Source organism: Pezoporus flaviventris, unplaced genomic scaffold (genome assembly GCF_033815535.1).
Source record: "Pezoporus flaviventris isolate CSIRO_AGI_PZ_B2104156 unplaced genomic scaffold, CSIRO_AGI_Pfla_v1 ptg000023l, whole genome shotgun sequence".
NCBI classification, from domain to species: Eukaryota; Metazoa; Chordata; class Aves; order Psittaciformes; family Psittacidae; genus Pezoporus; species Pezoporus flaviventris.
In genome coordinates, this window is record NW_026892571.1 from 11,413,644 (window position 1) to 11,440,625 (window position 26,982).

Below are 26,982 nucleotides of genomic sequence, written 5' to 3' on the forward strand. Positions count from 1 at the left end.
CTTGCAGGGCAGGGGGCTGGGACCTACACGGAGTCAGCCCTGAAAGTACACTTTCCATAGACTCTCCCACCTTTCCAGCTAATGGAGGTGATTTTCATGTCCTTTCATCTGGAAAACCACTGACAAAAATCATATCACAACTTCCCTGGCAGCAGGAGAGGTGAAGAGATGTGCTTGCCATTCATAGCAGGTGATTTTTTTGTGCTGCTTGTCAGAGGAGGATTGCTCTGGCTTGGGATACAGAGCCGTGCTCAGGCACCCCCGTCCCACACCCAGCTGGTTACAGGGATGCGCAGCAAGGGTAGAAGTTACTCACCCTCAATTGCTGCTTCTCCTCCCTTGTGCCTGCCCTGTGAGAGGTGATGGTCAGTGCAAAAATAGCCCAGCATCATCCTTGAACAGCAAACATCCCAGCTGAGGGGAAGGAGGTTGGGGTGGTGCATCCGCAGGGATCCTCCCTACACCATGCCCAAGCACAGCCTCTCCCAGCAGCAGAGATGCCTGGAAGCATCCAGCAAAGGAAGTGCCTCTGGCCAGCAATGGGAACATCATCATGGTGGGGCAGCTGCAGCTATGGGCTCCTTAGGAGCCATTGTAATCGCATTCCAGGAGCAAATCACATTCCCAGCAGCCAAGGGCATGTTAGGTCTTAATAAAAATGGTAATTCCCAGCAGATTGAGTTGGGAACAGGGAAAGCGGTTGTTGCTTCCTCTTGCAAGGCCTTGCCGGTGCCCGCGGGGAGCGTGGTGGTGATGGAGGAAGCAGAGGGCTGCACAGAAGGATGAGGCTCCAGCTGGAAAGTGAGAGCACGGGGAGCTTCAGCAAAACCCCAGCTCCTCACATCCTGCAGGATCTGCTATCGGCTCCTTGCCTGCCAGCTTCCTGCCCTGCCGCTCACCCCAGCTGCCCAGCCCTGGAAGCCGGAACTGTTTGTTTGCAGTTTCCTAGGAGAGAAATCACGTTAAAAAAATTAATTACACACCTGAAAACAAAATCTGGCTGCTCAAGTGCACATCAGGGATAAATGGTGTGCTCCAAATGAGACAATTTACAGCTCGGGTAAGTAATGAAGGAACCCAGCCAGGCGTGAAAGCGGAGGCAGAGAGTGACTTTGGGAGGGTGCAAGGCTTTCCACCCCCAGCCCCTCCATCCCTCTGACCCCCTCTTTGTTGCTGCTTGCTGAGAAATCCCAATCTGCTCAGCACAGCTTGCTCCTTGCAGCACCAGCCTGGGGAGCCGAGCAGGGATTTTTGGCTGAGTTTGAGCCTTTTTAGAGCTCGGAGATGGGAATTGCCCTGCAGAATGGGGCAGATGGGGTAGGTAATGGAGCAGAGGGCTGTGCCGTGCACCCCAGGGTGAGAGGGGCCCCGTGGGCCCTGCCACATCCGTGGTATCCCAGCAGGGATGTCCGGCATGGGGAGCCCTCACTGCACCCCGGCCCCCCTGGCATCCCCCATCCCACGCTGGCCTCTGCAGTCCTGTGCCACGCGGTGTGTGGGAGTGCTGGCAGCGCGCTGCCGGGAACGGGCAGCAATCCAGGCTTGCCGGGGAGAAGAAAATCATTTTTTCCCTTATTTTTCCCTTTACAGTGTCCTGCCTGGTCTGTGAGTACAGGGATTTAAAGGGGCTGTGTCCCAGTGTCATCGTCCCAGGTTGGTGGGAATGGTTGATGTGAATGGATCCGTGCGGTGGAGCTGAGATCTCCTTTGTGTGTGGGCTGGTGGCTGTGCGTGCTGCCTGGCTTGCTTTTGGATAGGGACCAGCTATGGGGACTGTTGCTGCCCTGGGCACCCCTCTGGGCAAAGCTAGAGTGTGGGCAGCATCCATGAGAGGTGAGGAGAAGCTTTGTCCCCTTCACACTGCCCGCAGGGGAGCTCAGAGCTCAGCCACACCCCGGGAGCCATAGGAATCAACCCCCCTCCACTTACACCCCTCCCTGCCCACCAGCTTCAACAAGGGGTGGGTTCCCCCCAGGCTCCCCAGGCTGCCAACATGTGATGGTGCGTGGGACTGGGACCAGCCTCTCTTCTCCCCTCTCTGCTCCACTCCCACCTCTGCTCAGAGCCGCCTCGGAAACCAGCCAGCTAATGATGCGAGCTGCGGAGCAGATGGGGGACCTGACGCTATACTCCCCAGCAGCGGATTAAGCATGCAAATAGATGTATAGAGACGCAGTGCCTCTTGGCCTGTATCCTTTCCACCCCCACCACACGTATGGCATTTCAATCCACAGCATCCCCCGGCCTGGCCTGGAGCCACGTGTGAAGGGCAAGGACGGACGGATGGACACGAGGCTGGGAATGGTCCATGCAGCCCTGCCTGCACGCAGGTTGGCCCCTGGTTTGAAAAAGCTCTGTGAATTCTACCCCCTCCATGTGTCCCTGCAAGATAGCAGTGGCTGCATGGGGGAGCTGCATTCGCTGCATCACATCCTCTGCCCCTCTTCTTGTGCTCCTTTTGCAGCATTGGTGAGTGTTGTTGCCCTGTGGCCCTTTTCTAAGGGAGATGTTGTGCAGAGAGGTGGGAGCAGGGCTGGGGCAGGGACCCGGGTGCTGCAGCAGGGATGCTCTGGGCTGCTGGGGGAGCTGCTTGTGCTCTGGGGAACACCAAGAAGAGTGGTTTAGATCCTGCAACACCTGTGACCACTTCTCGGCCACAGAAAGTCTGCAGAATGTGATCTGGCAGAGGCAGAAGAGTCTGGCTTGAGTCCTATCCCACCTTCAAAACCTGCTGAGAGCTGGAAGGTGCAATGAGGGTTAGGGTTTCATGTTGTCTGGCCCCACCATGTGCCCAGGGAGGACTGGGGCAGCCCCAGTGGGGACCAGTTCAGCCCAGACTGGGAGCAGAAAGGATGCCCTGCCTCAGCCCCATAAACCAGCCACCCCTAAAAAGGCAAAGCCTCCCCTTCCCAACATGGAAATGAAACTGTCTTCACCTGCAGCATCGCTCTTTCAGACCACCTCTGCACCGCAGCGCAGCATGGTGCAACGCCGTTATCTCTAATGCCTGGGAGCGGGAACAGATTAATATTCATCACAAGGGACCGGAGCATATGGAATATGAATAATGCTAATTGTGTCTGTATAGATTTAGCGTAAGAAGCTTCCGTGCATTAAGGAGGGAGGGAATTAGTCCTTCTCTGAACCGTTTCAGACTCATTTGCTGCGAAGAAGCATCTGCCTGCCTGTGGGTTTTGAGATGGGGGTGAGGATAAAACTTGTGTCCTGTGCCTGAGTGCAGGAGAAGCTCAGGGATGTGGGGTGAGTGCACGCACCTTCTGCCTCTCAGAGAACGGTGATGGAGCAAACTTGGTCACTGTAGATGCCGAGGAGAAAAAGGAGCTCCCTGCAGATACGTGAGCTCTGCTGCTGTGGGCTGCTGTGGCCAAAGACCCCCCGAAGCTCCTGGTCCCTGGAGTGAAGATGCAGTTGTGCAGGGCTGGCTGATACATCTTCCTCGAACCCTGGGTGAATTTACCTGTCCCCACCTGCAGGCAGCTACTGCTTATGGCAGGGAGCTGGCAGGGGGCAATGCCCTGTGTGCAGGGTGCTGGAATGGCTAATGAGGCACTGGGGACAAGAAAACTTCATGCCTTAAACATTCCTAGCATTTGCCTTCTGGGGATGAGGGTTGGTGCTCTGCTTTAATTGGATCAGCTCATGGCTTTAATAAGAAGAGAAGGCTCATTTACTAGGCTGGGCAGTGGAGGCAGGCAGGAGAACTGGCTGGGCGCTGTGGGTCCAGGGCTTTGGCAGAGCCTCCCGGGTCCAGGCAAGCATGTCCCCTCCTTGTGTGTCATGAGGGCTATGGGGGACGTGGTAGGTGGCCCCCTCCCTGCAGGGCATGGCGCTGAGGTTCCTTCTGTGCCCCAGCGCTGCAGTGATGGGTCCAGGCTGGACACCCCTCTTCTGCTGTGCCAAGATGGTCCCATGGCAGTGGGGACCTCGGGAAGGGCTGCGGTCAAACCTCTCTTGTGGGCTAGGAGAGGTTTTGAAGCCCCAAGGAGAGGACTGAAAACACCCGGGATTCGTCTGCTCCCTGAGGTGCCTCCTGGTATCCCTGTGGCTGCAGGGTGAGGGACGCTCCGTGCCTTTCCCTACGCTCCCCGAGGCCAGCTTCACAATTGTCTCCGGCTCGACCACTGGCCTCTTTGCTCCCATCACCGAGAATGTGGGATTCCTCTTTCTGCACTTTGATCTCTCCAATTTTTAGCTCATTCTGGCTGCCTTATAGGCACTAATCCCTCTGCAGGCATCAGGGAGAATCCACCTACACTCCATGCAGTCTGAAGTCTTATTGTGTAAACAAAATCTCAAACACGAAATCCCTAATCCTCAGTGGTTGAAACCTCCGATACCTGTTCCCATGTGTCCTGCCCAACAGAGGCTGGAAGAGAGAGGGAGGGAGGGTCACTGCTATGTTTGCTCCCATCCTCAGCCTCAGCCCAAATTAAACATCCGTGCATGCTTTTAACCTTGGGTTTTTCCTTTCTTCCCGGCAGCCCATGGCAGCGAGCCGCCTCCGGCCCCCTCCCTGCTCCATTGCATTTGTTCAGCTTAGGGGATCAAACTGGGTGACATTTGGAGTTGGGATATTTAAAATGCAAATCTCCCCTGGATAGATAAGTGGAATTTACTCCCTCTTATGAAGGGAACCTCTGGGGAGAGCCGAGCGCTGCAGCCGGCCCGCTCTGCATGCGAAATCCAGCTGGAGGGGGGGGATCACTGCCTCCCCTCCAGCCCAGCACTTCCGGGCAAACACTCCTGCGACAACCATCCTCATCACCATGAAGGCTTCCGAATTGCCCACAAACACAGCGCGGAGGTAAGAGCTGCGGGGCCGGCAGGGAAACCTGCGGCGTTTCTGCCAGGGAGGGAGAGATCTCGGTGGCCGCTGGTGTAATCCCAGAATTGCTGTTTTCCTCCTCTGCTGCTGATGGATCATTGTCTCTCTCCCTCCCAGCTTGGAAATTAAAGCTTTTGCCACTTTTCTCACTGCAGAGGAACAAATGGGTGTCTGAGAGACAGAGATTTACACTTTACATTCCCTTTTGGAAACCGAGTGTGATTTTCCAGCCACTGCAGATGCTGGGCCTGTCCTGATGAACTGAGATGGGATCTCAGAGGGGGGAAGAAGGAGCCCCCCATATCCCCCCCTCCTGATCTGCCTGCAGCAAACCAGGTGGGTGCATAACCCAAGGGGTTTGGCTGCAAGAAGGCTCCAGTCCTGCCTTGCCCCCTCTTCACTCCTGCAGGTGCCCCCCCCCCCCCCCCTTGCCCATCCCTGCCCAGGGGTGCAGGTTCCAGGCTGGCCTGATTCACCTTCTGACGTGGCTGCGCTTGAAACCTGCTGAACCACCCAGAGGGAGCAGAACCAGAGCATCTGTAGGGAAAAGCACTGGATTTGCTGCCAACCTCATCCAGGATGTGACAGCAGACACCAGGCTGCAGCTGGTTTAGGGGATGGGGGGACTTAGGGGTCTGGGGGATGTGTAAAGTGCAGCTGGGATGGAGAGAAGCAGCTCCAGGTGGGAAAACCCTGGGAGGGCTGTTGGGGGTGTTCACCAGCCTGGGAGCCATGCACAGGCAGCAGCTGCTTCTCTGCCAACCCCTGGTCCCCAGCTACTCACCCAGCAACAATTTTAGCAAAAATGGGAAAATCATAAAGCAACAAAAGTTGAGCAGCTCTTTGAGCTGGTTCCGGGCTCTGCAGCGGCTGGGGGCTTCCTGCAAACCACAACGCACCAAGGAATACCTGGAGCCTCATAAATACGCTCTGGGAATGGAGGAAAAGGGATCTGAATTTCAACTTTGATGCATAATATGCTTTCTGGGGAAAAAAAAAAATAAAAATCAGCCTTCTTGGCAGGGACCAGACAACTTCCCACTAAATCTCCTGGAGGAGCGTGTTGCCAGTTGCAGAGATAAAACCTCAATGAAACACAATTAGCTTCTACTTGGATTAAGCCAAACTTGCCTCTCCCTATCCACCCAGCCACCCTGGCCTGGCGGCAGGATGGGGACTGCTTGGTGCCAACCTCCTACATCCCCAGCCACACTGGGATGGATGGGACAGCAGCTCTGCCCCGGCAGGAGGATCACCCTCTCTTCATGGTTAAGGAGACGCGTAATGAACACGCAGGAGATGGAGTGCTGCAAGGCAACCCCTGCCACATCACTGAGGACAGGGGCTCATCGCTGCTGGTTTGCTGTGGTTCTCTGTGCTGGGGAGCCTGGGGCAGGGTCCCTGTGTTGTCCCCTATGGTTTGACCAGCTTGGGTTTGGGGCACAGCAGTGCTGCCTCCCTTCCCTGCTCAGTCCCGGAGCAGGGGGAATAGGGCTGAGGGGACCAGCTGGTAGCAAAGGTTACTGAGAGATATTTTCCTTTAGGCAGAAACATCTTGAATACTGATTTTTAAAAAGAACCTTTATGAACTGGGAAGTTTTCTGGTCTTGGAGTTTTCAGGCTTTAGCATCACTCATGGTGGAAATCACAGAGTGGTCAAGGTTGGAAAGGTTTGTAACGTCTCACCCCTGTTTGCCCCTCTCTTCCAGGGTATCACATTGAGCCCAGACATGTGTCAGCTTCGCTTGTGCCCCGTTGCCACTTTCAGAGCAGGCTTCTGCCTCCAGGCTGGGTCATGGTGTCCAAGGGCCAGGATGTCAGGGAAAGAGTGCAGAGGGGGTGGGAAAAAAGCCTGGGAGCCATCCCCAGCCCCACAGCATCTGCCCTGTCAGGGAGCGACTGCCAGAGGGACCAAGGGATGCTGGCAGGGCTCTGAGGGGAAACCGGCCTGTTAATTAAGAGCTTAATTACCCAGTAAAGAATGGTGGACTTAACTCAGCCTTGAAGCAGGCCAAGCAAGTGAAGCGTGCTGGGGAGGGACTGGGGAGGTGAGCTGAGGGCATGCTTTGTATTCTGTGGTGTATGCAAATACCTGCATGGAGAGAACAAAACCCCGCAGCCCCCTTGGTACCTCTGTCCTGTTGTCCCCGAGGTGTTCCCCTGCATCCTCACTAGACATCAGTCCCATCATCCTGCTCATGGGTCCTTGCCTGGGGAAAGGGACTCTGGCCCCGCTGCTGTGCTTGTGGGGTTCTGGGGGTCTGGCTCTCCTGCAGAACAGGATGGATGCACATCTCAGCCTGGGGAATGAGGATGAATGACTCAAATGCAGCCCGAGGATGTGGTGCCAACACAAGGACACAGGATGGGGACCATTCATCCCTCTGGCAATGTGACATACACCAAGGAGGGGGTGGCCTGTGGGCTGGGCATTTCTGCTGGTGGAGGAGGAAGGGAGGAGAGTTTCTGAGCTAGAAAGAGAGAAGGGTTTCTTTGGCTTGGCGCATTTTGCTGCAGAAAGGCTGTTTCAGCTCCGAGGGTAAGGGAAATGAAACAGAAAAATACCTCCCATTAAGCAAAAGGGATGGAGAGCCCTGCATAATAGTGCTGTCTGCAGGGGTTTCTCGCTCTGAATTTGCATCCAGCACAGCCTTTTGCCAGCACCCAGAGGAGACGTGCCGTGTGCTGCTGTAGGAGATGGGGCTGGAGGGGACGAGCTTCTGGCCCCACAGCCGCATCCCTCACTCACCCCATGGATGGTGGGCAGTGCCTGGGGAGTGGGCGGGTGAGCAGATCCCAATGGTCTGATGGGCAGGTCCCACAGGGAGATTGGGATCCCCATGATGTGGGCTGAGTCACAGGTATACGGAGCTGCAGGAAGGGGGTTGGTCAATGACTATAGCTGGTGCTGGGTGTCTCCTGACTGCTGGGACACAGGCAGTGCCAGTGCATCCTCTTGCTCTGCCTACATCTGCACGGCCCCAGGGAACAGCCCCAGGAGAGATCCTGACCCCCCGCAGACACCCTAAGCCCAGGTAGGGTGTTCATTGGGAGATGCTCTTTCCTCTCCCTCTCCTCGGAGTTTGTTAAAACCCAAGTAGACCAGACGAGTGTGTGGTAGGAAGAACAGCATTCGCTCTGGAGCTTTCCTGAGCAATTCATCCTCTGAGAAATTAATTATCAGTGCTGGTATTGCATATAATGAGCATCAGCCCCTGTGTGCCTGGGGTTGGAGGGCATTGCTGCCTCTGCCTCCAGCGGCTCTGGGCTCCTGCTGACAGGGAGATCTGTTGCTGTTGTTGGAATGGGAGCTGGAAGCAGGGAGAGCAGATCAGGCCGGAAGCCAAGCTGTGCAAACACTACTGGGGTGGCAGCACCTTGCTAGCCCTGCCCGGGGATGGTGGCTGGGACGTGACAGGGCAGCCCCGGTGCTGACAGCAGCTCAGACACCCACAAGGGAGTCCCAGGGTGCCCATTTGGCTGGGAGCAGGACTATAGGCTGGGAGATGGTGGCCTGTGATCAAGTGCATCTGCACTGTGGACAGCAAACCCCCACGGGGCAGCATGAATGTGTGCACATACGTATGGTGGCACACCGGGAAGGTGGATGTTGCAATGTTTGATGTGGGACACACAGGGGCATCTGTTTCAGCAGAGCTGGCTCTGGCATGTGTCTGACAAATGGTGTTTGGTTTGGTGGTGGAGCATAATGTAAGTGGTGACGGCTGCAGGCACAGGGATGGGAGCGCCTGTCTGAAGGATGCTCTGGGGGAGAAAGGAGAAGGACAGAAGGATGTTGGACATGGCTCTTGATGGTGGCCAGGTGCTCCTTTGCAGGACCTGCATCTCACTGCCTGGTCAGGGGCACCTTACTCTCTGCAGCCAGCCCTGTGCAATGTGCCTTGGGCCACCAGGAGAAGGTGAGGTGCTGGTGGGGAGAGGGTCTGTTTTCTGGGTGTAAGAAGGTGATGGCTGATGTGCAGGGTCAGGCTGGTGCTGGGTGGGTGTCCCATGCTGGAGGCATGGCCTCCATGCAGCGTGGGCTGCCACCACCCAGGGCTGTGGGGCTTCGGCTGTCTGGGATGATGCTCTCTGGACACGTCTCTGTGTCCAGGTGCAGCCCCAGTTGAGACACTGAGCCCTGGGGCCAGCAGGACCTCAGCTAAGGGTGGGCGTTTTTGGAGATGGGGGTGATGGGGGATTCTGGGGACCTCTGGAACTGCTGCCCTGGGGGAGCAGGACGTCCCTTGATGTGGGAGATGTTTCTATCATACTTGTGCCCTCTAGTGGCTTTGTCCCCTCTCCCGTCTCGTGGCCACTATCCCAGTGCCATGACCATGCTCTTGGTCCCATGGCCACCATCTGACAGTGGCCAGGGTCAGCCTTGACATTCATGGGTGGTGACAATGAAGGGCTTGGACCAGGCCAGGAGGGCACCTTGGCACCATGTGTTGCTGTCTTCATGGTCATCTTCTTCAGGCTGGAAGGGAGTGCTTCTCCTTGATTTCAAGGTGGTTTGGCATGGAAAGATTTATACCTGGGGGGAGGCAATGGGACCCAAAACCTTTTCCAGAGGCTTGGATCCTCCTCTAAAACTGTTGGGTGAGTGGCCCCAAAACTAATTTTATCCCAGAAAATGAAACCTTGAGTTTTCTAACACAAAGTTTCTCATATTTTGACTGCTCAGGGCTGTCAGCTGCCTTTCTCTCTGCTCTGTGTTTAAACACACGACAGTCTGAAAAAAAAAAACCAACACACTTTTCCCATTCTACTGATGTTTCCCTTTTGTCTAAAAGAAATAAAACCCTCTTTCGCCTCCAGCCCACAGCAGCCACCGCTCCTCAGCTGCGCTCCTCTGGGAAGGGATGCCTGGATGCCCTGCGGCTGCTCCTGTCTTAAATGTGCCTCTCCCCTTCCTTGTGTCTCCTCTCTGCATGTTTTTGGACCCTACCCACAGTTGCAGCAAGGACGGGAAAGCTGGTTTGGTGAGAGAAGGCCAGCCAGGCACTGCGGGTCCCTGGGGCCGTTGGTGGAGCAGGGTGAGGATGGGATCTTGTATATCAGGACAGTGTGAGCTCCTGTTGTGCCCTGCAGGGACAGGGGGATGGGATGTTCCCATCCTCTTGGCAACTGTCCCTGTATGTGCTCCCACTGCTAGCAGGGGGATATTTCCTATCTGAGAAAGCAGATGTTGGGTAGGAGCTTCCTAAGCAGTTTCTCTTCCCTCCCAGAACTGCTGCTTGGAGAGAAAAATTAATTCTCTTTTGTTGTTGGTTTAAGGGAGAGCAAAACCAAATGTCACCTGGAGAAGTTCCTGCTGCTGCACCCCCAGGGGCTGGAACTGCTGCCCCAGGATGGGGATTAGCACATCACTGAGAAAGCCACCGTGGCTGATGGTCCCTGGGGGGATCAGACAGATGATCAATGCTGGGATTAGCTTGTACGGTGGCTGCAGTGACAGCATCGACCTGGAGCAGCAGCTTCACCCTGCCTGTGCTAGCACTGAGCCAACCCAGCCCCATGGCCTCCAGACTGGTGCATGCACTGAGTAGTGTCAGGCCTCTGCCAGCCCCATGAGGGGCTCGGGGACACTGACAGCAGACAGCAACTTCCACAGATGTTCTGCATTTTGGATTTCTCCCCTTTCCAGCCTCATTAGTATTGAAATTAAAAGCAAGTGTTTGTGAATTGGTAGCTGTTCTCCAAGACCCTAATTAGCAAATCTCTTTATCCCCCACGGCTGCAATCTAATAATCAAAAAAAAAACCAACCCCAACACCCAAACAAGCCCCAAACCTTGTTTGATGGATAAGGAATGCTACTGGAACAGTCAGAAACGGCTCTTCCTGCTTAGTATGGTAATTAAACACTTCAATTGCAATTATTTTTGCAATTAGGTAAGTCTCTAATTGTTATCATAGGTGGCAGGGGTTTGGGAGTGTGTTTGCCAGTTCTTCCTCCCTGAGCTGGAGTGAAACGTGGATGCTACAGGCGATGCAAGGCCTGCTCCTGTCTGGCTGGGTTGGGGAAGAGGAGTCCTCTGCCTGCTCTGCTGCAGTGACTTGTTTCCTGCCTCTTTGCAATGGAAAGTGCTGATGAGGTGATTTCTCTTTCCGCGGTGGGGTCCTCTCCCCAGGGGTCTCGTAGCAACCTGTCCTGAGGTCATATGGGGGGGGGTACTGGGGAGGGGATGTGTCCTGCCACGGCATCCCCTTGCTGCCGGGCATCCCTGCTCAGGCTGAAACCAAACGCTGTGGTTGCTGCTGGGGCTCGGGGAGCAGAGCGGGACCGCAGTGGCGCTCGGGAGGAGCCCTGCCCCAGCCGGGGGTGCTTCGGGGCTCCGCTCCGCCGTGTCCGGGCCGGGCGGGCAGGCTTGTCCCCGGCAGCAAGCAGGGGGAGCTCCGAGCCTGCGCTGCCGCCGCGCAGAGCCCCGCTCCTCGGGGGTTGCGGCCGGGCCCTGGCTGCGCCGCTCCGGGAGGTGCGGGGGGGCTTCGGGTCAGGTCACTCGGGGAGCAGGGACCGTTCCTGCCTAGCGCCGTGCAGGGAGCCCCTCCTGCACCCCCCCGGCTCAGCATCCTCCCTTCCCGGGGGCGTCCTGCAAACACGGCTCTGCCTGTCCCCGCTGCGCTCTGGGGATGCCGTGTGATGCGGAGCGAGCACGCTGCGCTCTGGGGGTGATGGGGATCCGGTCCAGGAGAAAAGCTCCTTACAGCACAGCAATGCGTCGTTGTTCGTTCATGTCCTACCCAGTCCTCGCTGCTGGCTGCCTCTTTCTTACAAGCTCAGGGACTGGGGTTTGTGTGTGTGTGGGTGCTCTCACTGGTCCCACAGGACAAGGTGCTGTGTGTGTGTGCCAGCCCTTCCCGGAGCAGCTGCAACCCGTGTCCTGGGAGTTTGTGCTGTGCGTGTCCAGGCTCTATCCCAGCAGAGGGATGGATGTGGCACAGCAGGGTATAGGTGGACAAGATCTTCCCAGGTCAAAACATGCCCAAAGAAATCAATTTTCTCATTTTCTTGCTGTGTTAAATAGATTTTTATAACATTACTTACTTCTGCACAGGCTCGGTGCAGAAACATCCTGGTTTGGATCCTGCTGGGGAAGCTAGAGCCCAGGGACAAACCCTGGATGCTCAGTGTTTCCCAGGAGGCTCCAGGGACACTCTTCTTGAAGTGGGGCTGGAACAGCGCATGTAAAGTAGTCATAGAGAGCAGGGATAGCACCAATCATGTCAAAACCTCCCCAGTGTGGGAGGCAGTCTTACCCAAGTACAGGTGCTGCAGGACATCCAGCGCTCACAGCTGCTGACATTCACCATGCCTAGCCCTCCTGCTACATCATCCTCACTTCTGCCAGGACCTCTGGCCCTTCTGAGGGATGGGTATGTCCCTTGGACAAGGTACCAGGGAAGCTAGTGTCTGTGCTTCCCTTCTCCGTCCTAGGTTGGTGTCTCTGACACCAAGACCTTGATCACAGACCACATCCCCTTTCGCACTCCTGTGCCCTGGGGGTCTGTGGAGGGCACTCCTAGCTCAGCCCTGCTGGGGATATGTGTTGGCTGCTGACCCAGCTCCTTGGGCACCACTGCCTGCTGGCATGGGGCTTGACACTGGAGGTGTCACGGCCTCAGTGGGGCAGGAGAGAAGCTCTTCTGCAGCTCCTCCAAGGGCTCTTCAAACACAACCCCTTGGGCAGGTGAAGGCTCCTCAGCAGTGTTTGGGGACAGGGCAAATGTTGTTTGCCAGAGCAGGGATCCTGCAAGGGAACAGAGAGGGGATTCAATAGCTGTGCAGGATGCAGGTGTCCTTCTCCCTGCTCTCCTCTTTCCTGCTCCCCACCGTAAGGGATGCTGCATTAAGAACTCTGTGCCTGGGAGGGACTGTGGTGCGATGCTGTGAGGATGTTCTCGGAGCACAGTTATATGCTGAGTGCTGACATGTGGGCAATGCTCAGCAGGCTCCAGGACCCACTGAATGGCATCCCTCTGAGTGACATCGCTTTGCTTTGTGGCTTTCTTTGTCATCTGCTTGGGCCACCCAGCAGTGGTGGGTTTTTTTCCTCTGCAAATAGCTTGGCAAAAGTAAATGTCCTGGGGTTGGTGGTGCTGTGCTCCTGGGTGCTCCTTTCCTCACGGCCCTTTCCCTGCCCCTGTAGATGGGTTGGGGACTTTTTCAGGCTGGTGCCCTGTGCAAGGTGACATTTCCTGTCCCCACCCCCGTGGTGCAGGGAGGAAATCTGTGGTCACACCGGGACCTCAGATCTCCTGCAAACCTCTCCCCCAGACCGCCTTTGCTTTACTCTGCTGATTAGATTAGCAGCCTCTCAGGGATGGCTGGTATTTTGCCTTTGCCTCGCAGAAACTAAATGTGTTTCGGAACATATGTGCGGCACAGAGAGGGAAAGCATGAAGCAGAAGAGCTGGAATTGGCATCCCCTCCGCCCCTGCTGTTGGGAAATGACAGCAAATAGAGATGACTCTGCCTTGTGTATACGCTGCTGGGGGGGTGAGCACCGTGTCTGCCGCCTGGCAGGTTCTCTATGAGCTGTTGTGCCCTCCAGGCTCGTGGTTTCACACTGCTCCCTCTTGATGCCACCCTGGGGAGCAGCCACTGCACTGCTGAGTGATGCTTGTGCCTTGGTATGTGGCACTGTGGGACTTGCAGCCCAGCAGGGCCTAATGGGGCCCTGGGGATCTCATTGCCCTGCTCCTTGCTTTCTAAGCCACCGATTCTCCTATTGATGGGCGGTGACATTTCCAGGTTGATTCATGGGGAGAACCTCTGAGACGTGCGGGCTGATGCTGTGTCCCAGGGCAGGGGACCCTGTGCTCTCCTGCTGCAGCCCCATCTACACGTGCAGGCAGGCAGCACCAGCTCTCACCATCACCATGACCTTGGATAAGGTCGGAAGTGCTCAGTGTGCAGCAAGGACAAGTGTACCTAGCTTCCAGCATGTGAGTGGCTGTATTTTCTCCCTCCAAGGCACAGTCAACACAGGAGAGCCCAGGTTATCAGCATGCAACACTGGAGGGAGAGAATATGGAGGTCAGGGTGACCTTGCCTGGCTCTTCCCTGAGAAGAGTTGCACTAAGTGGCTCTCTGGAGCTGAGAGGCATCTCCATCCATAGCAGCCATGTCCTCCAGCCCAGCACCGCTGGGAGAGAGCAGCAGCAGCATCAGCCCCTCACCATGGGAGCTCTGCCAGCATCCCCATGAAAGCTGCTGCGATTTATGTGGAGCCGATGTAGGCTTGCATGAAAATGAAGTGTGCTGGAAATCCATGGTCTGAACACAGCTGCCTCTGCAGCGTGTGGGGGGACAGGCAGGACGCAGGCATCTACTGGAGCATCACAGGGCGGCTGTGTGAGCCCACACCTCCACAGCCCTGTGCGCCTACCCTGGGCTTGTGGCTGGGTTTGGGGAGCAAATGGTGCTGGAATGAGGAGTGAGGATGCACCTCTGATGGTACCACCCTCTGCGTCAAGTACCATTGCAGTGGGATGGCTGAATCAGGGAAGATGCAGTGGGTGCCACAGCAGGGAGAGCTGCCCCTTCCCCTTCTTTGCATGCAGTGACCCCGGCCCCATACTCACCCTGCAGCCCTCGCCTCTGTTGTCGAGTTGCTCCCTGAGGAAAACTGAGTGTTGTCCTTTCAACCTCATGGGACTTTGGAAGAGGGCAGCCAGGAGTTGAAGGCTGGGAGCTGTGGGTCCCAGGGCAGGAGGCTGGCTAAGGCTCATGGGAGAGCTCTGGCACTGGAAAGGGTTAAATTGTACATGGGGACAGAAAGAAAAGAGAGAAAATGAAGAGATCAGTTGGTCAGTGCCAGCCTGGTCGAGCCTGGCTTTGCTCTGTGGAGCACCAGGTACTGCCTGCCTGGTGTCTGACCCCTCTGAGGCCAGCGGGCAGGCACCCTGTACCTGGGACACTGGTCCTGCCCTGTGGAAACTGCCATCTCTCTGCCCATACACTGTGGGCACCGTCCTGCCCCTGAGCACAGTTGATTATGTGCAAGAGGGTGATCCAGAGCCACTTGCTCAGCTCTGGTGTTTTCTGCCCGATACCTCCCTGCTTGTGCTGCATGCTCCTTCCTTCAGGCTTTTAATCTCTCTGGACCCCAGGGACTGGTCTCACAACCTGCAGTCCTGCTCAGTGCTCGGTATCCTCCTCAGAGTCGGGTCCCACTGCAGTGAAGCAGGTTCCTGAGGTGCAAGAAGTGCTTCCCTTTACTGGTTTTGTGTGAAGTGAATTGCCTTGCTTTTTTAGTGCCTGGTGGGGAGATAGGAGCAGCTGTCTTCTCTTGCACCCCTGCTTGGTTCTTACCCATGGAAATGCCTCCAGCCCCTTAATGGCTGTGGTGCTCCTGTGGCCTTTTGATTTCCAAGGCAGTGGTGACTCTCACTCTGTTCCTGCTCCTGATGCCCCTGAGACTGACTGTAGTTTTTCAGTATTCCCACTCCTGATTGCTGGTCTTTTCTCTATGCCTCGTAACAGGAAAGAACATCGTTATTATGGGCAATGGTTCAAATGTTGCTGGTTGTGCTTTCCCCTGAATGACCCTGTGGAGCTGCTCTGAGCAGAGCTCTTCTTAACTCTGGCCCTTCTTATTTGGGGGGTCATGAGTCTGTGGAGTGATTCATTTTCATCTTTTTCTGTTAACACATCCAGAGCAGATGACTGGGAAGACTGCGCAGAAGGAAAGGGGAGAGAGGAACCAGCTTGTTTTGTGCTTGGGATGAAACTGGCTGCCAGGCTTTTGGTGTACAGGTAAATCCTGTGCCCACCTGTCTTCTGTGGTATTAGCTGATCCAAATCATCTGCCAACAGCAGATGTTTGTATATATGACTATGGAAAAAAGATTTGGAAGGGGCCCCATGTGATCCTTGGTGCATCAGTTCTGCACAAGTGAGCAGGTTAAGGAGAGAAGTAGAGAAATTAAAAGCAATAACTGATCATTCAGTGCTCAAGCAACTCTTATCTATTGCGAGCAGAAACCACAGCAGCGATGCTGGGGACAGGAAGGAGATCTCTGGATTTAGAACAGTCAAAAAACATCCCCGTGCTTGAGTCTTCCTCTCTCACTTCCCCGTGGTCCCTATCTCTCAGGTATCTTCACCGCTGTGGTTCCGGCTGCTGCTCACCATCATCCCTCCAGCCTCCTGCACCCCTGGGAGCAAATCCAGCTGGGAGGCACATAGGGGCTGAGCTGAGCAGTGGGGGAGCTTCACTCGCAGGGTGAGGACAGGCTGGAGCCACATGCTGGGTCTCTGCCCTGGGGGTTTTGCTCTGTTGGTGCCAGGCACCTGCATGCTCAGAGCTAGAGGACAGAGGTCCCCTGGCTGCTGCTGAGCTCAGCATGGGCTTTGAATACAAGTCTTGTAGCAGGATCAGGCCCTGTGGGGAGCCAGGGTTCCAGGGAACCAGGGACCTTGTCTAACTGGGAAGGCCTGGAGGAAATGACCCTGACCTCTGCCTGGGGAAGAAGAAACCTGTTTTCTTCCCCTTTTCTTTCCTTCTGTCTCATATTCTCCCTCTGTGATAAGGCAGATCTTTAAGAAGTCACTGATGTTTCTCTTCTCTTGTCCCTCTCCGCTGTGTAGGGAAGTCCCGCCGCCCCATTCCCCATTGCAGCTCTCCCTGGCTGGCTGCAGAGCAGCAGTGGTGAGCTCCTGGTTTGCCCAGGAGCTGCGCTTCTGTGTAAGTAGACAGCACAGCTCCTCCTTTGTCTCTGTCTGCAGAAGTACCTCTACCATGCCAGGCACGTGCTCTCCGTATGTTTTATATATAACCTGCTACCACGTTTACCAAATGCTAAACCTTTGCACCCTTTATTAGTTTCTCAGAAACTGAAAAGGCAGCTGCAGAAGCTGTGTTATTGTATTTGTTCACACTCATCCATCCCTCCGTGTCTCCTGGGGCAGACTCCCCTGTCTCAAGCTGCCCATCTGCCCTGGGCAAAGTACATCCGAGCCCCAGGGGAGGCATGATGTCGGCTGAGCCTTTTGGATGGCTCTGCCCTTTGGTTCACCTCCCTATGTTCTCCTTTTGGTGGCTTGAGACTATGTTTCTGGGACAGGATCAAGAGCATGTGCTGCAGGAGAGCATGAGCATGGCTCCTTTGTTGGTATACGGGGTACAGGGAGCCAAAGGGCTTCTTATCAATGGATGGAAAGTTTCAGGGCTGCTTATCAGGAGCTGCCTCAGAGTTCGATTAAAGTCTTGGGAGCAGCAGTTTGCACTGTGGCAGATGGCAGGCTCCTCTGTGCTCCTTATGCTCAGATGGGTGAATGCTCCTGAGCAAGGTGGTGTGTGGGTGGCTCAGCCCCAGGGGGACATGGGTGCCCATGGAGGGAACTGGTGCCACCGCCTGGCACAGAGCTTACCCGCCTTGCGGATCCTGACCCCTGTGACATGCTTGGGATGATGTTGTGGGAATTTTTGGCTCTAACTTTATGTGGGTATTTGTATTTCTTAGATCATTTGCCAACCTAATTCTGGCTGTTTCTGTCCCTTTCCAGAGATGGGAATGGAGCTTGCTGTTGGCCAAATTTGCTGCTGATGCAAACTGACAGCCGAAATGCTAAGGGTGTGTGGCTTGCCTGGGAAGGGGACTGCTGAGCTGCTCAGCAGGGAGCTGAAGACCCAGATCTTGGCTCCTGCAGGGACTTGCAGCCTGACTGTGCCCTATGGCTAACACCCTGTTGGTCCTCTGTGACAGGCGGTCACTTTCCCAAGCTCTGCTGTGTGCCCAGGCTTTGCTGGCTGCCTACCAGCAGAGAGTGGGACATGTCCAGTTTTTGGGAGCAGATGCAGCTAATGGCTGTCCCCATTCTGTACAGCTAATTCTGATGGCAAAACTGTCCCCATTACCCAACAAACCCAGGGACGTTTTGTGTTCCTTGTGAATGGGTGACGATTGCAAGACTAGCCAGCCACATGTGAAGCTGGAGTACTGGAGCTGTGCTGCCAGCACGGAGGGATGTGCTGAATGATGATGTTCAGATGAATTTCTGAGTGACTTGCAAAGAGCAAGAGTTGCCTGGGCAAGGGTTTTCCTGCTGGGGCATCAGCTTGTTGCTTAAAAGTTCATGGACAACGTGGGGTCCCCACCTCTGCCTTCCTCTCTGGGAATGGACCTACCATCAAAGACCCGCACGTGAGAAGGCTCTTACCTCTTGAGGGCTCCATCGGTCAGCAAGACCCCCTTCCCATTCCTCATCTCCAGTTTCAGGGGTTTGCCCTCCTGCTTGCCCTGGCTCTGACTGCAGTTCCTGCCCCTGGAATGGGCCTTTTGGGGGGGAGGCAGGCCAGAGCTCCTGGGGCCCCCAGTCCTCCAGCAGTGCAGCAAGTGCTGGTAAGCCACCCGGAAATCCCTGTTGAGTGTCCCATAGAGGATGGGGTTCAAGGCCGAGTTGGCGTAGCCCAGCCAGAGGACAATGGACATGGGTGTGCCTTTCACCATACTGTCCCCCCACATCCCCCGGTATGTGAACACTGTGAAATAGGGGAACCAACACACGATGAAGGCTCCCATCACCACCGCTAGTGTCACGGTGGCTTTGTGCTCCCTCACCATGGGCGGCATGTGGGTGTTGCTGCTGCAGCACCACGTGTGGTTTATCCTCTTGGCTTGCTCCCTTGCTATCTTGAATATCCGGTAATAGGTGATGCACATAATGACCAGGGGGACGTAGAAGGTGAGCAGCGAGTCCACTAGCCCATACACAGGGTTCACCTCCAGTGTGCACTCCCTGTTGCAGTTGGGGACTGTGTTTTGGACTGCTGTGCCATTGGTGTTCCAGCCCAGGTGAATGGGTAGGAAGGAAACCATCAGTGAAACGGTCCAAATAACAGCCAAGCTCACAGCTACCCGGGAGGGAGTGACGAGCTGGCTGTAGCGGAGTGGGGTGGTGACAGCAAAGTAGCGGTCCAGGCTGATCATGAAGAGGTTGAGGATGGAAGCTGTGCACAGCATGACGTCCAGGCTGGTGTAGACGTTGCACAAGGTGCTGCCGAAGGGCCAGTCTTTGGTGAGCTCATAAAAGGCAGAGAATGGCAGCACCAGGAGGCCCAGCAGCAGGTCGGTGATGGCCAAGGAGACGATGATACAGTTCGTCAGGCTGCGGAGCCGACGGTCCAGGGTGACGGCCAGGCAGACGATGATGTTACCGCAGAGAGTGATCACGATGAGGATGGTGAGGCAGGATCCGACCAGCAGCTGCAGGGGGAAGTCCATCCTTTTTTGAGAGCTTGTATGGTTGTAACAAGGATCCATAGTGCAGTTGCATGGATGGAGCAGTCCTGCTCTCACTGGCTCCAAAGCTTCTTGGTGTGAGCCTCTACAAGGCAGCTCTAGAGCCCTTTACAAAGTGACCTTGGACCTACAGTGACCTTGTAGAACATTGCAGAGTCAATTCACACATTCAGTGTTGCTCCTTGCATGCTAAGAGTGACATGACCCAGGGAAAGATGTGGCCCTGTGACTTGCTTATGCTTGTTGGCCCCATCTGCGAGGTCAGTGTTGGAGCCAATCCCCCATGGCAGCTGCTGGTGGGTCTCAACTGCTCCCTTTTCTTCTGCTGCCTTCTCCTTTCCTCTGAGCAACCAAGGGGTCTCATGCGCTCTGCATGTTTGGTTGGTGACAGCGGTCTGCAGTGCTCCAGCTGGGACAGAGCTTTGCCACTTCCTGAGGACAACCTGCAAAGAAAGCATCAACACAGAGCTGCAGCGGGTGAAGGTTATTTGAGCTGTCCCTCAAACCCCTCTGGAAATGGGATGCCTGCACCTCCCTTGGATGCTTCAGCCTACTTAAACCTGTATTAGAAAGTCCTTTGGCAGCCAGGCGCTCATGTCTCTGCAGCTGCATCCCCCCAACCCTGGGGGTGCCCGCATGAAGTAGGGATGCTGAGGGAAGGGCAGGGATTCTAGAGGCACCAAGATTCTACGAGCTTATGACAAAAATGAGGACTGGGAGGATAAGGAAAGAGTTTTCCTGAGAAAGCAGTGTGCTTTTATTATGCAATCTAGCAAAATTAGTCACAACTGTGTAATTTCTGAAGTGTGGCTGTAAGCCTTGCTAAACTTTGCTTTTGCATCTGCACTTTGCAGAAGTCCATGCCTTGTGCTGGTCCCTACCATCAGCAACTGTGCTGGCTCCTGCAGCCCAGAGAGGAAATCCTCACTCTCCTCAGGTCCCTGCAGGTAAAAGGAACCCATCTGTCAGTGGTGCGATGTCCTGGGAAGGAGGTGGCTGGAAAGGGCTCCAACAGCTTCATAGGTCCTGTTCCCTGCAGCTGAAGTGACAAGAGGGATAGGGGCTGGGAGTAGGCTGAGGAGTCCAACTGCTTGTGCTGGGACACCCATGGAGCTGCCTGTGCTGCAGCTGTGATCTCCTAGTCAAGGGGATGGGTCTTCCTCACTCTCCCTGCTGTGCTGGTGGGGGAGAGATGTGCTGGTCCTCATGGGTGATGCAGAACCCCACTCCCCAGGCTCCCATAGCCCATGGAGCGGTGGTGAAGCCCTCCCTGGTGGTGCGCAGGCTTGTGCAGGAAGGTGGAACTGATTCCTTACAGCGTGCAACAAGCTACAGTGGTGGAGCAAACAGAAGAAAGAATAGGTCCAGTCTTGGCAGAGGGCAGGGTGAGATTTTAAAGTCAAACTCACCTTGCAAGAACAAGATAAGGATGTGGAACAGGCTGAAATACTCTTCAGGTGATGTATGTCTTTGATTCAAGGTTAAAGGCATGGGGGCCAAGGGAGAGAGTATACCAGGGAGACTGCATGAGTAAATAACCACCAACTGCCAGGAGCCATGTGGTGGAGAGAGGACCTGTGAGACTAAAGATGATACCTGCAGCCCTGCTGATTCTAAAGGAGCTGAAAGTGAATGACAGTTCATGAATTGCCCCATGGGAAGTGTTCTGCTGAGCAGAGCAAATTCATTGCCAGCCAGGGGGTCCTCTGAATTTGGGTGCTGGGATAAAGGCTGTTGGGAGAGGGCTGTGATACTTTCAGCTGCGGCGGCAGCACGCGGAGTGGTTCCTCACCTCCTGCTGCAGCGCAGGCTCTTGCCATGGAAAGCTCTTTGTTCGTTGCACAAAAGCAGTGTGGAACAAGCTGAGCGCTGCCTGCCCACTGACGGCAACGCTGAGAACAGGTTGTTCTTGGAGAACGGTATTTCCAAGTGAAAGGGATGTTTTTTCGTTGCTCCCAACATGTGGAAATGGCAGGATAAATTATAGGGGGAGTAGCACACTTAGAAAATGCTGTGGGTGGATCACAGCCTCCTACGTGGCTGCTTCACCACACATCAACAACCTGCTCCTGCCACCAGCTCTCGCAGCTCACATGGGCTCTCGCAGCTCACATGCCAGGGCTCAGCCCGGGCTCTGCTGGTGGGTCCCAGCTCTGAATGCATCGGCACACTTGGCACTGCCATGGTGCAGGGAGTGCCATGGGGCAGCCCTGTGCCACACACCTGGCCAGAAACAGCTTTCTTACTGCTTTTTCTAAGGAGCTGAGGGCAAGGAATGGTCACTGCTCCCATTCAAGTCAGGGAGTAAAAAGCATTCCCGAGTGAGACATAGAGCCCCTGGGCTGAGCTGTGGAAGGAAGGGAGCAGTGATTCCTAAATGAAGGGGACAGAGGTGTCCCCATCCCTGCAGAGGACTGGCTGTCAGGGCGCACATGTGGGCTTCAGGGCTCTGCTGCCTGCAAACCCTTGGGAGTTTGCTTCTCCATGGGACAGGGCATGACCTGCCAGCTCAGATGTGGGATGTTGCAACCCAAACTGTGGCGGGGGTGTGGGACACTTTCCTGTGTCCCTCGGGCAAATTATCTCATGGAAACATTCCCCTGAATGATCACAGCCTCTGGACATGGCTTTGTAGGCTGGAGGGCTGGTGTAGACAGGGGCTGTGGCTCAGCCCACTGACCTCAGTGCACAGTCCCTGCAGCAATGCACTTAGCTTGGGGCTCTCTCCTGGAGCATCAGCCCTCTCAGACTCCACATCTGCCTCTGGTTTTCTGCTCAGGTCACCACCTTTAATTCCAGGTCCTGTGTCCTCTGCTCCTGTTGCATTTTGGCAGAGCAAGTTCATTTCCTCCTTGATGTATGAGTGGACCAGCTGTTTCCCATAGCAGGATTTCTAGCAATAGCCTGAATAAATGATATCCTTCCAGCCCTGTCTCACTAGGCAGCCTTTACATTTACCTGATTACCCTCATTATCACAGCTGGGACCTGTTCCTGGGTCAGAATCACCCTCCTGACACTGGGGGACCAGAGCAGGGCATTGCTTCTGGGTCATCTTCCAGTGCTTTTTCCTGTGGCACTGGTGCTGTGATGGATGCTATCTCTGCTGTGAGGACTTGTCAGGTTGCATTTGTTTTGTTGCAGTTATCCTGGGGTCCCCTAAAAGCCAGATAGTTTTCCTATGGTGTTTTCAGCTGCTTAGAGTAGCAATTTTTGCTGTTAGTCCCTAAGCATGTGAACTCATGCCAGTCCATTGTGTTTCTGTCGCTGTTTGGATCCTCTGGTTCTTCTCCTATAGTACTTAGTCCCTTGTCCTGTTCAAAACTTCTCCCAGATTTCCCACCAATGCACTTTCTTAGAGAAACTCCCATTTTCTGAGCCAAGATCACCAATGAAAACCATTAAATAAAATTTCTCTTTAGGCTGATTTTTAAAGAACTCTGTTAATAGCCTTCTTCAGAGCATTGATGATCTTCCCATTTTAATGTACTATTGTCTCCCCATTAGCCTCCTTATAACTCTCATAGTAATTCCTGCCTTCTCCTGCCTGAATAGACATTTTCTGCTCTGTTGCAGCCCATGTTACATTTGATCCACTGTGTTCCCTTTTGAAATGGCAATTATCTCTTCTGGGGAGGGGGCTGTGATTTATCCATGGGATGTTTCTGTTGCATTTTAGCCTTTTATTCCTCCTCCCCGTCTTTCAGCATCCTTTCCTTCAGCATTGTTTATTTCAGCCCTTTGTGCATTTTTGCAAGACTAATGGGATGCAGCACCCGCTCCAGCAGCGCAGGTAGTACATGTGCTGCTCTCCATTCATGCGCTTCTAGTTCTGGTTCTATAATAAATAGGTTTGTTTAAAATCTGTTAAAAGCCTAGGTACATCAGCATGGTACATAGGCAGAAAGGAGCATTCGGCGAGCGTCTGAATGTGGCAGCCTGTCTTTGGAAAGCATTTCCTGCTTCCCAAAAGGGAACCAAGAGCAATGGTTGTGGGTTCAGCAGAGGCTCTGCACGAAGCCTGTCCAGGATGGTTCTGCTCTCAGGCAGACCTGAAATGTTTCTTTGCCTCCTGCTTTAGCTTCCTTTCGAGCAAAGAGCTCACAGAAGTCACTTAGGAGAGAAGCACATTCCCTGGCCCTGCAGAGCTCGCAGCAGAGCATCATGGCCCTTTCTAAAATTATATCCAAGTGCTTCCTGAGATTAACCATCCGGGCACGCTGCAAGATGTACTTCAGGCAAGGCTGAGATAGGCAGCTGGGGTGGGATTTCTCCTGGTCTGAAAGAGGATCTTTGGGGTTCAATGGTGGGGAGCGGGTAGGGCTGGGAGCTGCAGGAACCCTGGCAAAGGGCAGTCTTGATCCTCTGCCTCACAATGGGACAAGACTGAATTTGCCAGAGTTGGGGCTTGAAGGCAATGTGAGAGGGGACAAACGTGAGAGTGATGTAGTAACTAGCTTGCTCTGCTGTATGTGGAGGGCTTTGGTGAGGTTGTGGGGTTGTTTCTACTTATGAACAGCCTTTCTGGAGGGGCTGTGCTCCTCCCCATGCCTCCCATGTGGTGCTGCACCCCATAGCATCCTTCAGCATGCCTCTGTCCTTGCACTTGCTGAAGGCTTTTGCTCCCTTGTTTCCATATCTTCCTTGCAATTGCTCATCTCCCCTCCACTCCCTGGGGCAAGGCTGTTGGATGTGCTGCTCCTGGGTGCTCACACATTCAAGGTGCCCTGTGCCCTCATTCATGTCTGTAGACAGAGTTTACCCTGTGATCGTACAGGTACACACAGACAATTGCAGTCTCGTATTTGCAGACCCCTTTTGCAACCTTTCTACACCTCTGGGACTGGGGGGAAGACAGTGGGATCCTGCCTGGCTGCATCCCCACTTTTCTCCCTGTTCCTTGGTTTCCACTGGAGCCTGGTGCTCTGCCTGCCCCATCCCAGCCTGAACCCTGACTGATACATAGCACCAATTACTGTCTCTAGCATGAGCAGAGGGGCTGGGGGAGGCAGGACACAATTTCCAACACAGTCACCAGCCCTCCATCCTTCTCCCCAGGAGAAAAAGGGCTCCCCAGGACAGTGGGTAAGAGGGAGTTTGGGGCCCTCGAAAGCAGAGAATCTGAAGGGGTATGTAGAAACCAGCGGAGCAGTCAGCATTTTGGAAGTTTAATCTGCAGAGAGCACTCGGAGGGTGCCTGGAAAAGATAAGAACTGAAAACAGAGGTGCTGGGCTCATGGGCGTGCTTGGAGCTGCACAAGTTCCCAGCAGAAGTCCCGGAGTTCAGCCTCTGCTGAAGCTTATTCTGGTCAGGGGATGGTGAGCACTGCACACCCCTGGGGACTATCCACCCTGCTGTGGCCGTGTTACAGCCCAGCTTGCGGGTACCCTGCCCCAGGAATACCCTGTACCACAGAGCCAGCTTTGCCCATGGACAGGGCAACCCCTGCTCCGGCAGATTCCCACCATCTGCCAGGGTGTGCAGGGCTGGATGGAGGGGCTGGGGTGCCCAGAGAAAGGGGTTCCGGCAGCTCGGTGCAAGAAGTTGTCTTAGCAGTGAACCTCGTGGGGAGGCTGCTTGGGCAGAGATGCTGCACACTGACGGATGCTTAGACAGGGCAGGGCCTGGACACACTCCACCCGTGTCCTCCCTCTGACCCTGGTGCTCTCTGCTTCAGAGGTCCCAGCAGCAGCAGCCAGCGAAAGTCCCCAACCTGACCTCTGCTCCAGGCACAGCAGGATGATGATAGCGCAAGGGTCCAATGAGCAACACCCTCTTGCTCTGACCCGGCTATCCCACTGCACACCCCAGCCTCAGCGAGGACCCACCAACCCCGCTGAGATCTCAACTAGAAAGTGATTTACCAGTGTAACAACCAAGTGAAAAGTAAGGCAAAAGCTTTACCTGGGAGAGATGCTGCTTTCTCACCACCCTGAGCTCGTGGAAGCCCTCGGTGGCTGCGTTGCCTCCAACTTTCCCCCGGTGCGTGCGGCTCAGTTTGTGAAGGCAGAAGCGTGTGCTGCGGGATGCTGCCTCCCTCCCTCTCCTCTCCTCCCTCCCTCCCTCCTCGCACCAATATCCAGGCAGCGCGGTGACTGCAACATGAGTCAGACCACAAGTGGGTGGGATCAGAGCTGTGAACTCACACTGAGGTTATCATCCGGCAAATTTGAAATGCTGGAAGTGAGCCGTGCTCGGGGCACGCAGTGTGTCGGGCTCCACTGCGCTGTGCCAGGCACAGAGCAGGGCGGGATGCCTGCTGCCTCCCGCTGCTGCTTTCCTGGGTGATGCCCGTCACCTTCCTCACTAACATTAAGGTCTCAGGGCCCTTTTGCCATGTGCAAAGCCTCCCTCCCGAGTGGCTGCAGGTACAAACTCACAAACTTCCCTGCTGCCAGGAGGCCTGATGCCATCACTTGCTCCTAATGCAAACCTGACTTTGTATTTGGTGTGAGCACCCTGAGAGCAAGAAAGCCAAGCCTTTGGAGGTGACTGAGAGGCCACAGGGGGGGGATTGAGGCTCTTGAGTTGCACTGGGGAGAGATAAAGAAAAAGGGGGTGTAACTGCAAAGCAGGATGAAACTGGAGCCCAGTCAATGCTGGGGTATAAATTTGTTTCTTGTGCAACTTAAGGTGGCAAGAGGAGCCCATGCCAACATGCTGGGGGTTCTGTGCCACAGTGGGGAGAAGCTCATGGTGGATCAGTGGCAGGGATGCTCCGGGCTGGGCATCTTTCCGACAAGGCTGCATTTGCCTTTACTGAAAACTGTCCCCTGAACGTGTGTGATGGCAGGGAGGGAAGAAAACAAATGACAAACAGGCAGTGACAGCCTTTCATGTCTCTCAAATCTTTCATCTGTGGGTTTCAAAGCACTGTGTGAATATCAGCTGCTGGGCCAGCTGTGTGAATGAAGACCTGCTTTCTCTTTTAGCTCTCTGCCTCGAGCTGAGCAGGTCCCAGGCTGCCAGCAGAACTCCAGTGAAGCTTGGCCACCCCTCTGGCTCTGCATGGCCTGGGGACAACAGTGCTGGCAGTGACGCACTGTGAGAGAGGTGCTTCAGTCCCCACCAGCCACTTCTGAGTCCTCAGAGCAAATAGCCAGGGACTGAATTATTACAGCCTGGATGTGGCCCTGGGCTCCCTAAACTGGAAGAAGACAGGTCCTGCTGCTCCCCCGCTCACTGGGCTGAGCTCCCCCAGTGACCTATGCTGGGAATGGAAAGCACATCCCAGCCTCCATCTCTTCCAAACGGGGATACCAGTGGCACTGGCACACAGAACAAAATGCCTTTGATGTGTTTATCATTGCAGACCAAAGCACGGATCTATCTTTAATAAGCTTATGATGTGTTGGAGCTGGAGAGTTTTCTCCTTGATCAGCAGCCTGTGATGTGTCTGGGTACCAGAACTAGGGACTGGCTGTTGGGAGTTTCTCGAGTGGCGTCTGTGCAATGTGTGGCCGCAGAGGGATCCCTCCTGCAAAACAAGACTGAAATCTGCTCAGGAATGTCTGCGTCAGCTCAAGTTGCTGTTGTGCTGCTTTTGTCCAGGCCCCCTCGCCTGGCTCTGCTCTAGGAGCGATCTTACATTTGGAAGTGTCAGGATGGAAAGTGCCATGTAGGGATAAAGGTCTCTGGTTACCGGGGCAGGATCCTCTCTCCAGCCTCCCTGCCCTAATCCCTCCCACTGAAAGGTCCCTGCTGCCTCCCCCAGCTGCTGGAGATGGGGCTGGTGGCTGGTACTGGGGCCAGGCTGCCGTTGCTTGTCCCCAGGCTTGATCCCTTGGTCCCAGCTCTACAGAAGGATGCTGCATGCAGGGTGCTGGGGTTGCAGTGGTGTAACAGCCTCAGGCATGCAGGGGTGTCTGGGTTATCGGGGGAACC

The 26,982-nt window shown here is 54.9% G+C and overlaps 1 protein-coding gene and 1 long non-coding RNA gene across 4 annotated transcripts in view; one reads left to right on the plus strand and one right to left on the minus strand.

The window, feature by feature from the left end:
* Window positions 1–4,486: 4,486 nt before the first annotated feature.
* LOC133271040 (uncharacterized) overlaps window positions 4,487–26,982 on the plus strand; it is a 31,377-nt gene continuing 8,881 nt past the window's right edge. Inside the window, exons 1-3 of the long non-coding RNA XR_009743991.1 lie at window positions 4,487–4,825; window positions 8,684–8,766; window positions 10,127–10,704. This is a non-coding gene — a long non-coding RNA (uncharacterized LOC133271040). The remainder of the gene's footprint in view (window positions 4,826–8,683; window positions 8,767–10,126; window positions 10,705–26,982) is intronic.
* HRH2 (histamine receptor H2) lies at window positions 12,351–25,218 on the minus strand. 3 transcript variants are annotated; one of them, XM_061456765.1, is made up of 5 exons: window positions 25,003–25,218; window positions 18,017–19,541; window positions 15,167–15,327; window positions 14,437–14,598; window positions 12,351–12,599 (listed from the first exon to the last, which is right to left on the minus strand). In XM_061456765.1, the coding sequence occupies exons 2-3, from the start codon at window positions 19,117–19,119 to the stop codon at window positions 15,288–15,290; spliced, it is 1,143 nt and encodes a 380-aa protein (XP_061312749.1). In that variant the 5' UTR covers window positions 19,120–19,541; window positions 25,003–25,218; the 3' UTR covers window positions 12,351–12,599; window positions 14,437–14,598; window positions 15,167–15,287. The 3 variants fall into 3 exon arrangements, with proteins under 3 accessions (XP_061312749.1, XP_061312752.1, XP_061312750.1); XM_061456768.1 differs by lacking the exon at window positions 15,167–15,327 and having other exon boundaries at window positions 25,003–25,215; XM_061456766.1 differs by lacking the exons at window positions 12,351–12,599; window positions 14,437–14,598 and having other exon boundaries at window positions 15,057–15,327.